A 10,620-nucleotide genomic window follows, 5' to 3' on the forward strand; every position below is an offset into this window, starting at 1 on the left:
AATGAAAAACGTATCAACAGAATAAAGTTCATTTGTAGCGCTAAACTTACTTAAGGTGTTTTGTTTTTTTTTATTTCACTTTTTGGCTCTCCCACGACGTTAGACTCTCTCCTACGGTCAAGAAATTATGCAAATCGGGCGATGACGTCACTGGCAGGCTTTTAGGACAGCCAATAGCGACTTTCCTTACTGAGAGGTTGGCAACGCAGTCACGCGAGGACAGCACACGTGTCTGGGAGAGCTGCGGGGAGAGCTAGCTGACCCACGCGCGCTGCAGTCGGTGGCCGGTAGCTCGGTGAACACGCTTTCCGACCGGGACCACGTTGGCGGGAGAGCCGATCAGTCGGTGTTGGTGCCGGGCCTGTGTGTTTGTTTTTGTTTTTCGCGGCTAATTCCCCTCGGTGTGTCGTCAGTTGGGACTGAACTGGGGGCTGCTGCTGGTCTACTGGACGTCATGGCGGACTACCTGATCAGTGGGCAGACCGGTTATGTCCCCGACGACGGACTGACCGGGCAGCAGCTGTTTAACGGAGGAGACGGGCTCACGTACAAGTAAAGACACCATCATTCCCGCCCTTGTGTTAGCTTAGCCTACTAGCAGTGATAGTCCAGTTTTTTTTGCCGCCGCTCGTTTGCAGGTTCGGCCTCGCGCTGTCCACAGGAAACGAGTTATAGAGCCGAAACAGATGAATGAAAGGAACCACGCTGACGTCCACCAGAAACCGAAATGACAATCCAGTGTTGGTTGAAAGCGAAATGAAGCCGTCGCCTTAGATTAGGGACAGTCCCTGCCTGCAGGCTCCTAAACGTCTCATCCTTCATTCCCCAGAAGGCAAACACGGTTTAACCTCAGATACTCAGGACAACTAAACTCAACTCAGCTTGGGGAGACCAGACGCTGAAGTTTCTTTACAGAGATGCATTTTGTCTTTTCTTAAACTGAAATGACACATGTTGCAGAAAATAATGGCGGATGAGTGGAGTGCATGGCTTTAAAGGGTGAACACAGTGGTGTTGCTTTCAGAGACAGGGACACATTCCTTCTGCACACACACTGGTCCCAAAATTAGGTCCTGGTTTACTCAGGGCCGGGGTGTGCAGAGCCTGGCTATATTTAGATTATCTGTGTGGTAGTCCTCTATGAAACAAAGCAAATGTATTAGTGCAGTGAATCTGTTTCCACAGTCATGAAATTGGTTAGTTTGACCTGCTGCTTTAGTACGCTACAGGGGCATGAAAGAGACTTTGGGAAATGATTGGGACCGTAACAGTATGACATTTAGTTAGTCAATAAAAAAAATGTGTCACTAAGAGGCAACAAATGCCGTACATGTATTAGCTAACCTTTTTAAATGCCAATATTTGCTACTTTAGACAGTTTAAAATGGAATATTTTGCATTTAGCATTGTTTAACTCCACCAATTAACCTGAAGCATCTGAGAACGATGCTTTGACTTGTGGAAAAGTATAATTATTAGATATTACCCATATAAAACACGATGATGGTGATATGAAACAGTTCAGTCTCAACACTGTTTATTAGTATAGTCCGTCTGACACACACCACACCACTGATTATAATTGGTTAAAAGTGTAGAAACTAGTTTTGTAACTGACAATCGCAGTTGTTACATGTTGGTACGCTTCATTTTATTCTCTTACCGCTCTCTGGTCTCTCACTGCAACTCAGAAGCTACATGAATTGTCCAACTTTGCATTGAAGAAATCCACACACCATGATGCCTTCTGAAGAAAGAAACTCATGTTTCTGCCTTGCTCTGTGCAGCTGAGGCCCCATGGTTTTCCTTAAACACTCTTGGTTTTCTATTTCTAGAAATATTCAACTGACAAATATACAAAATGTATGCAGACACATGCCCTGGAACTTGTTTTATTAAGTGTGTGTGTACGTATTGAAAATGTAAGGCCTCTAATTTACAGCAAAGCAGGATGAAACGGGAAGTTGTAGTCTGAGTATGAGGGTAGTGTGAGGTCAGAAATCATTAAACCTGAAGCAGTGCCGTCTTGAGTTCTGATTGGCTGAGGCATGTTCAAAGCTGCAGGGAAGGACAGATACTTTACAGACACTGTATTTGTGTAAACTTTTTTTTTTTTTTTTTTTAACTCCCCTCTTTCCCTCTCTCTCCTTTAGTGACTTCCTGATTCTGCCAGGTTACATTGACTTCACAGCAGACCAAGTGGTGAGTTGTGATGGAGGACACGTTTATTTACCAACACAAAATCTGGTTAATGCTGCTAATCTGAGATTTGGATGACATCCAAGGTGGTGGAGCACAGGGATGAGTCGGGATTAGCCTAAACCTCCCATCACAAGTATTTCCTCAATTAGGGTCACAGCATTTCCATTAGCCTGCGTATATAGTTGATCCTGGTGCTTTTGCTAAAACCTACCACTGTAAAATCTGTATTTTACAATGTAGCACAAGAAGACAAAAGTCATAAAAAGAGGACTCAGGGCTTTGTTTCCGTCATGTTTTAGAATTTGTGAACATTAATCACCATAAAATGGTTTTTATAAGAGATGCAAGATTAATGAATTCAACAAAATTTTAATTTTGCAACAGTATTTAGTGTGTCATTGGACAGAGTAACAAACTCTGGACATTTAAGTGAGCTTTTGCGTCTCCTATAGAAAAGCATTTAGGGAATGGAAGGGCCACTTTCAGTGAGGGGGAAAAAAATGTGATTTGCTTGATATGGTTTAAAAGACATTTATATGGATTTATACTTTGCAGCTTCTTTCTGAAGTTTAATTGCCTGGTTTTCACAGTGCATGCTTCACATAATTTTGTGTTTGTATTAACCTATATATTTGTCTCAAACAGGCCATCAGGCTTGTGAAGAAGTGCTTTTTATTATATTTGTTATATTATGTTATATTTATTCTTATCTCGTGCTCACATTTGTAAATACCCCACTTCTGTCCCACTTCTGTCTAAATTCCTGTCTGTTGTGGAAGAACGGACAACCCACATGTAGAAATCTTCTATGCTACCTGTAGGAGAATCACAAATCAGTGTATCCCTTTTATCCAGGACCTGACATCTGCACTCACCAAGCAAATCACCATGAAGACCCCCTTTGTCTCTTCGCCCATGGACACTGTCACAGAAGCCAACATGGCCATCGCTATGGCAGTAAGTATGAAACATAAATAATTTTCTTGCGTTGTCACACTGGTAACTATTCCAGTCCCCATGTTTCTTTATCACAATGACAATTTACTGTCTCCTCCCAGTTAACAGGTGGCATCGGCTTCATTCACCATAACTGCACTCCAGAATTTCAGGCCAATGAAGTTCGCAAAGTCAAGGTACTGATGACTATCTATGTGGCTTTTGATTTCTGTTCTTTCATCTTTCTACATGATCTCATTAGTCATTCATTTATATATGTTTCTCTTCTCATCTTCTTAATGTGGTTTTGCTTTTTTTTGTTTGTTTGTTTGTTTTTTGGCCCTTTTAGTTGCTGCAGTCAGTTTGGATGTAGATGGATCCAGTAGAAGTATTTTTACTCCTGCATGCTTTGCTCCTCTGATGTAGGCAGTGATTTCTCTGTCTTCTACCTGACTGCTCCTTTATCCTTTACTCCTCTTCAACGCCATCCCTATTTTTCCTCACCTTGTTTCGTCCCTCCCATCCCTAGCGCTATGAGCAGGGTTTCATCACAGATCCTGTGGTTATGAGCCCCAACGAGCGTGTACGGGACGTCTTTCAGGCCAAGGCTCGGCATGGATTTTGCGGCATCCCCATCACAGACAATGGAAAAATGGGCGGCAAGCTGGTGGGCATCATTTCCTCAAGAGACATTGATTTCCTGAAGGAGGAAGACCATGACCTACTACTGAGCGAGGTAGGAGAAGTTGATACATCGAAGTACTTCATAAAGACAGTGTAAACATTAGATGCGAAGTTTGCTCACTTTCCTGTTACACCATCTACTCAGGTGATGACAAAGCGAGAGGATCTGGTTGTTGCCCCTGCTGGAGTAACACTGAAAGAAGCCAATGAAATCCTCCAGAGGAGTAAGAAAGGTGAGGAGATTGTTACATCTATCTTTCACCTATTTGATCCTGTGTTTATTTATGATTTTTTATATATATATATATATATATATATATATATATATATATATATATATATATATATATACTCTTTTGATGCTTTTTATCAAGAGTGCCTACAATCATGAACAAGGAATTGCATAACATATAGTAACTTATATTCATTTGGAAATGGCCATGCTTAACATGTTTGATTCTCCTGCAGGTAAACTGCCCATCGTGAATGAAGCAGGATCTCTTGTGGCCATCATTGCTCGCACAGACCTGAAAAAGAACAGAGACTTTCCTTTGGCCTCCAAAGATTCCCGTAAACAACTGCTTTGTGGTGCTGCAATTGGCACCCACAATGACGACAAATACCGCTTGGACCTGTTAGTGCAGAGCGGAGTGGATGTAGTTGTATTGGTAAGAAAGACTTTAGGTGTTAGAGAATATGTTTAGAGTAAAGATCAGTGGTCATAAAGTCTTATGTCTCAAATGATGTTTTGAAATAGGCAAGTTGGACATCAACACAAGGAATGTGTCTGCAAATTGTTACATTTGCTCTCACCGATGTAATTGAGAGATAATCTTTTAGAGGAAAACCTCTCTTCATTGTGGAAGCAGATTCAATGTACAGACTGCTTTGACCTCATCTGGATTCACTACATTGAAGTGAACAATGTTAAAGTAGTGATATTTTGTAGATGGTGATGATGCATGTTCTTTCTCTATCCCCAGGACTCATCTCAGGGCAACTCAATCTTCCAGATCAACATGATCAAATATATTAAAGAAAAGTACCCCCACCTACAGGTCATCGGAGGCAACGGTAACTCCACATTTTGGTTACACATCAGCAAGAGTATGGTAGAATATGCTCTTTGTGCATTTGTCAAGCTGACCTTAAATCATGAGGAAAAAGATGAAAGCACACACATCTGATATTTCTCGTCTGCTGTAAATGTGTCTTGGGTCTCTGCCAACAGAAAGAGACCCAACAGTAGCTACTAAGTTTTCCTTTTAATCATGTTGCTCGCAGTTATAACAATGTCATTACCTAGTGCTTAAGGTGTCTGTGCCTGTCTCCCTCTGCTGCAGTGGTAACTGCAGCTCAGGCAAAGAACCTAATCGATGCGGGAGTAGATGGACTGAGAGTGGGGATGGGCAGTGGCTCCATCTGCATCACTCAGGAAGGTGAGTGACTTCACAACTTTCACCAGCCTCGATAAGTGCTCCCAGCCACAGCCAGTATGAAGCCCTTGAAGTGGTTGGGGAATGTGCCAAAGGGTGAAAATAGGAGTAGAAAGTGTGTTAGATGCCTGGTTAGCTTGACAAGTGAGGGTTGTGGGAATGACAATTTGTAGTTCCTTGATCCACGAAAACTGACCCTGCAGGATTTTGAAGGAGGCTCAGATGGAGATATAAACATTTTTGAGTTAGGTCCCCTCAGATATTTGATGTTCTCTGTGATGCTTTTGGATGCAATTGGTGTTGACATTTTGACCCAAGTAAAGCTAGAAATACTATACTATTTGTGTCCATCTGTGTTGATCAGCTGTTTAGGCCAATCCTAAATTTAGAGGAGAGATTGCTGGTTAAATTGTGTAGTAAGGGTTGTTATGATTTGGTTGATTTGAAAGAAAGGTTGAACTTGTTTTGGTGCAAAACCTTGGTTTTGGGTCTGGAAATTGAAATTGTCCAAAGTTTAAAGCTTGTTGTGATTTGGACATAGGGAAGACATATATTTTGTCTTCCATATAGTTTGTCTCTGCTTCTTGTTGTCTTTTCATCTTCCCTCTGAAATCATTTGGTCTTCTTGTTCTTCATTTTCTTGTGCTTCTTGTTTTCTTCATTTGTCTGTCATCTTCATCTGGTTTTTGCCACCTCCCCTTCTTTCCCATCCTTGCTCTCTGCATTCTCTTCCCCATATTTTCTCCCCAACCTCTTGCCCTTTTGTGTGTGTGTGTGTGTATGTGTGTGGTTTGTGGTTTTTTTTTTTTTTTTTTGGTCTGTGTCTTTGTGTGTCCATGTCCAGCTCCTCTCAGTGTACCACCAGCAATAAAGCTCCACAGCCCCAAAACCCCAACCACTGTTACAGGATACTGCAGTAAGTTTCCTCATGCACCGGGCTCCCATTGGCTCCAGTATCACCGTGTGCCACCTTCCCCCCAGCCCATACTTCTCACTTCACAGCCTGCTGCATTCATTGGTTAACAGCTTTGCTTCAGTAGAAGTAGGAGTGGTACTGGTAGTAGGTCTTTGTTTCTTTTTGAAATCTGGCTTTAGGGGTTTTGGGGTTTTGGGGTTTGCTCGTTCCCATGTCCCCACTAATCTTTCAGTCATCTTGAGCGGATGTTGCTGTTTGTCAATCCACTTTACTGACCTATTGGTGTCTGCTGTATGTTGAGACACTACTTGTCTTTTTAATACCCATGGATACCTTTTGGTCAGATGGTGGTTGGCATAAAGTCCAAAGCCTCCACGCACTGCTTCTCCCACCCTCACCATTATATCAATTGTAGGTGGCTGCTGCTCATTGACTTCTAACACCCATTCCTAACATATGGCAGTGGAATGAGCAAACAGAGAATGGCTCAGTGGCGTAGTTAGGCAGTCACAGGGTGTCTTGTGAGCAAAGGTGGTAAGGCTGATGGGCTGGACGGGACCAAACTTGGCTTCTTGAGTAAAATGATCATAAGTAAGGAGGGGTCCTTGATAAATGTAACTCTACATCCATTTGGGACATGGAACATCTATGTCTCACTTTCTCAGTCATGATAGTAATTTCAGTTTGCACAAAGGAACAGTGGCATGCTTGCATAAGTCTGTGATTGTTGCACTCAGAGGTGACACATTTTTGAATTGAAGCATCATTTCTACATTTTGATTGCTGTTTACGTCAGATGGTTTAATTAACCTAGGTTGACTTATGTTTCTGCAAACAATGAGTTTTGTATTGTTATCCCATATTCTGCAGCCATAAAGAATCTTGTTGGTTTGGTGTAACACTCAAAATCTCATCTTCTTTTTTTGTTTTCCCCCAATAAAAACAAAATTTAAACCTTTTTAATTTTTTGTTTGTTCCTAATATTTACTTACACTGGGTGTATGAGTTTGGCATTTTCCGTGCAGCAGTCCACAGAAAATGTAACAATTCCACTGGTTTAAAAAAGGAACTGGGAGGCTTCCCTTTGTTGGCACTTCATTAAGTCTGAATCATCATGGTCTCCAATGGTGTGAGAAGGTTTAAAGGCTACTCTTTAAAAATGTAGCTGGCAGTGTTGTCATAGGCCGCAATCCCTGTGTAATGGATTTAGCGTTTTAGGGCAGTAAGCATTTGTCTGCTGATGTGACAAGTTTAACTTCCTCATTCCGTGTCAACAAAATGGATCTATTCCTAGTCTGTCTGCTCATTCACCCTGTAATATTGAGTTTTATTAAACATCACTTCCTGCGAGTCTCAACCTTGCATGTCGTATGGTAGTTTATAAAATTCTGTCACCTGATTCCTGATTCAGGAGCTCATCTGTATTTGTTTAACTGCCAATATAAATAGTAAATATAATCTTAGGAATAGGAATTAAAAAGAAAAATTTAATCCAGTTTCCAGTCTTAGTGATGAGATGTGTATCCTGTGCCAATTAAAGATTGGTGTGTATCATAGGCGATGCTCATGAGACTAGAAGCATGTAGTTAGGATCACTAACTTCTTCAGCTCTTTTCTCACAACATGTAATTAAACCCCCTTCCAGTGCTGGCGTGTGGCAGACCCCAGGCCACAGCTGTGTATAAGGTATCAGAGTACGCCCGGCGTTTCGGAGTGCCAGTCATCGCTGACGGTGGCATCCAGACTGTTGGCCATATCGCCAAAGCCCTGGCACTGGGAGCCTCTACAGGTTTGTGTCTCATAATCAAGGCGCAGAAAGTTATTAAAATATTTTAAGTAACTAAATAAGTAAGATGTGTATTTCTTTGTGAAACTAATTTAAAACAGAAGCAGTTTTGTTTTGTCTGTTTTTTTTTTTTTTTTTTATCCAATTCTATATAAAAACTTTGTATTGTGATCATTTAGATCCCATAGTCCAATTTGAATTCCACTATCGTCTCTGTCTGTCCAGTGATGATGGGTTCTCTCCTGGCTGCCACCAGTGAAGCTCCTGGTGAATATTTCTTCTCTGATGGCATCAGACTGAAGAAGTACCGAGGCATGGGCTCATTGGACGCCATGGACAAAAACCTGGGCTCTCAAACCAGATACTTCAGGTACAGACCCAAATGTAAATCTGCTGGTCAAATCACAGCAATGCCGAAAACTCATTCTTGCATTAAAAGAGAGAAGCCATATGGTTTGATGTTTCTTTGACAGTTTTTCCCAGACAAGCACTTCCTCATTTGATTTTCAGTGGTTTTCAGAGCATTTGACATTTCTGCTGAAGAATGATTGTAATGCCCAGTAGCGGATATTTCACAATCCTCAGCAGACAATCTTCTCAAATGAGAGATGAAGTCCTTGAAAAGAAACTGCTTTAAAATTATTCACTTTATCATGGATCCAATCTTAAACCACAAGGTGGCAGTGAAAAGGCTTGCCAAAGATCAGCAAACCTGTGAAACTGTCAACTCGCCTAATCTTTCTTTCTCCTCTCTTCCTCACAGTGAGTGTGATAAGATTAAAGTTGCTCAGGGTGTTTCTGGAGCGGTGCAGGACAAAGGCTCCATCCACAAATTTGTTCCCTACCTGCTGGCTGGCATTCAGCACTCCTGTCAGGACATCGGTTCTAAGAGTCTCACACAGCTCAGGTAAGCATGCACAAGGGATTTCAATTGTGGCGAAATAAGAGAAAATATTATAGTAAAATAAATATTTACTGTCCAGGTATGTGCAATAGTTTTGTAGGTGGGGATGAGGAATGCTTTTTACGTTACTGACTAGCTCCAAGCACCATAAGCTCAGAGCTCCTAGTGTAGTGTCACACTAATGCATCTGCTCATGATTGTCAAACTAAAAGTTTCCTTGTCATGTGCGATGTTACATTCGTGTTTCTTTCCTCCCTGTAGAGCCATGATGTACTCTGGAGATCTCAAATTTGAAAAGAGAACCACATCAGCCCAGTCAGAAGGCGGAGTCCACAGCCTGCACAGGTACAAATGTGTCCACTCAATACCACTTAGTTCTTTTAAAGTATTTAATGTTTCCAGTCTTCTTTTTTTTTTTTTTTTTGATTGTCTCACCACAACAACCCAAACCTTCAGTTAAACTGCTGCGTCTCTTAATGCGAAACCTCAGGGAGCATCATGGATAGTCTGACGTTTTCTTCTCTCCCCACAGTTATGAGAAACGTCTGTTTTGAGAGGAAGTTAGCTGTTCAGCCTGCGGATGAGGATCCTTCCAACAGGCACATTATGCAAACGTGCACACACTAACACACAACTTGCGAGGCCCTTCCATATTCATGTTCTGTATCTGACTTCTCATACAGAGGGGTATTGCAGAAAGCGGGTTATGTGGAAACTGAGTATGTAACCCTGAGATGAGGGGAAACTCTGAGATCTGTTCCAGAAAGAGGGGTCTCTGAAAATCCGAGTCAATCACCATGGTAACACACAACCTGCTCACTGGCAGGTTTTCTTTAAGAAACCCTGAGTTTCTACTTGTCTCCTCCCACACAAAGAAAGCTTAGACATAGCTTGCCCATTCATTCCAAATCCGATTGATATCGGAGCCCAACTTATTCGAAATGCCTTACGTGGTGAGAGAATCTTCCGACTGAGATTAGATGTCCTGGCATTTCCAGGAGTATCTGCTCGAACTTTTCATCCATCGGTATCATTTATCTCAATAACATTCTCCAGCCATACATCAACCTCACACACCATGGACGTGCGCTCACATCACAGCAAATTTTGTCCTCCTCCTGCGTGACAGGAGAAGGTTTTTTTTTCCTCATGCATTTTCTCTCTTCTTGCTGTTGGTGTTACATTTACAGCGTAACGTGCTCGTACTCTCCATAGGCCTGTATTCAGACCTCCAACTCCATTGGTGTGAAATAACTGCATCGTTTTGTTGGGTTTTTTTTTCTCGGTTGTCATGGTGACTCATGGTATCGGGCTTCCATTGATGATGGCTTTTTGTAGTGGTTGTTCACATGCGCAACTCAAGGTGAACGTACTCAGAGTTGATTGAACCAACTCCTGTTCTGGAACCGGATACTCAGAGTTTCCCATTTCAGAGTAAGTCAACTCTGAGTTCAGGGATAGACTCAGTTTGTTGAACCTCCTACCTGGAATGCCCCGCCAGGTCAGTCCCTAAGGAGATCAAATACACACACACACACACACACACTCCTCCAAGAACCCATCAGTCTTCCTGCCTTCCTGTGCCATCTATGCATTGTTTGTGTTTGATATGTGTTAGAGTATGAAGGTGGAGAATAAGCATTTATCAGGATTTACTGATATACAAGTCCTCTGATGCATTTCATCTTGCATTAATATAATCAAGTATACTAGTATGTTGAAAGAGGAAAAAAATGTCCAAGAATAAAATTTACGT

The 10,620-nt window shown here is 41.8% G+C and overlaps 1 protein-coding gene across 4 annotated transcripts; it reads left to right on the forward strand.

Moving 5' to 3' along the window:
- The first annotated feature begins 208 nt into the window (after positions 1-208).
- impdh2 (IMP (inosine 5'-monophosphate) dehydrogenase 2) lies at positions 209-10,620 on the forward strand. Of its 4 annotated transcripts, none has more exons than XM_029506821.1 (14): positions 209-552; positions 2,070-2,202; positions 3,058-3,159; positions 3,261-3,335; positions 3,668-3,874; positions 3,968-4,055; positions 4,291-4,490; positions 4,806-4,896; positions 5,166-5,261; positions 7,820-7,963; positions 8,186-8,330; positions 8,724-8,867; positions 9,126-9,209; positions 9,397-10,620. In XM_029506821.1, exons 1-14 carry the CDS (start codon positions 455-457, stop codon positions 9,416-9,418), a joined length of 1,629 nt encoding a protein of 542 aa, XP_029362681.1. In that variant the 5' UTR covers positions 209-454; the 3' UTR covers positions 9,419-10,620. The 4 variants fall into 4 exon arrangements, with proteins under 4 accessions (XP_029362681.1, XP_029362682.1, XP_029362683.1 ...); XM_029506822.1 differs by having other exon boundaries at positions 2,154-2,202; XM_029506823.1 differs by having other exon boundaries at positions 2,154-2,202; positions 3,261-3,320.

The sequence above is a fragment of the Echeneis naucrates genome, chromosome 7, assembly GCF_900963305.1.
Source record: "Echeneis naucrates chromosome 7, fEcheNa1.1, whole genome shotgun sequence".
In the NCBI taxonomy this organism is placed as follows: domain Eukaryota; kingdom Metazoa; phylum Chordata; class Actinopteri; order Carangiformes; family Echeneidae; genus Echeneis; species Echeneis naucrates.

Coding starts and splice junctions, on each gene's coding strand:
- impdh2 (XM_029506821.1), top strand. CDS start 455: ATGGCGGACTACCTGATCAGTGGGCAGACCGGTTATGTCCCCGACGAC. Junction 4,491..4,805: donor GAGTGGATGTAGTTGTATTG/GTAAGAAAGACT, acceptor CTCTATCCCCAG/GACTCATCTCAGGGCAACTC. Junction 5,262..7,819: donor CATCTGCATCACTCAGGAAG/GTGAGTGACTTC, acceptor ACCCCCTTCCAG/TGCTGGCGTGTGGCAGACCC.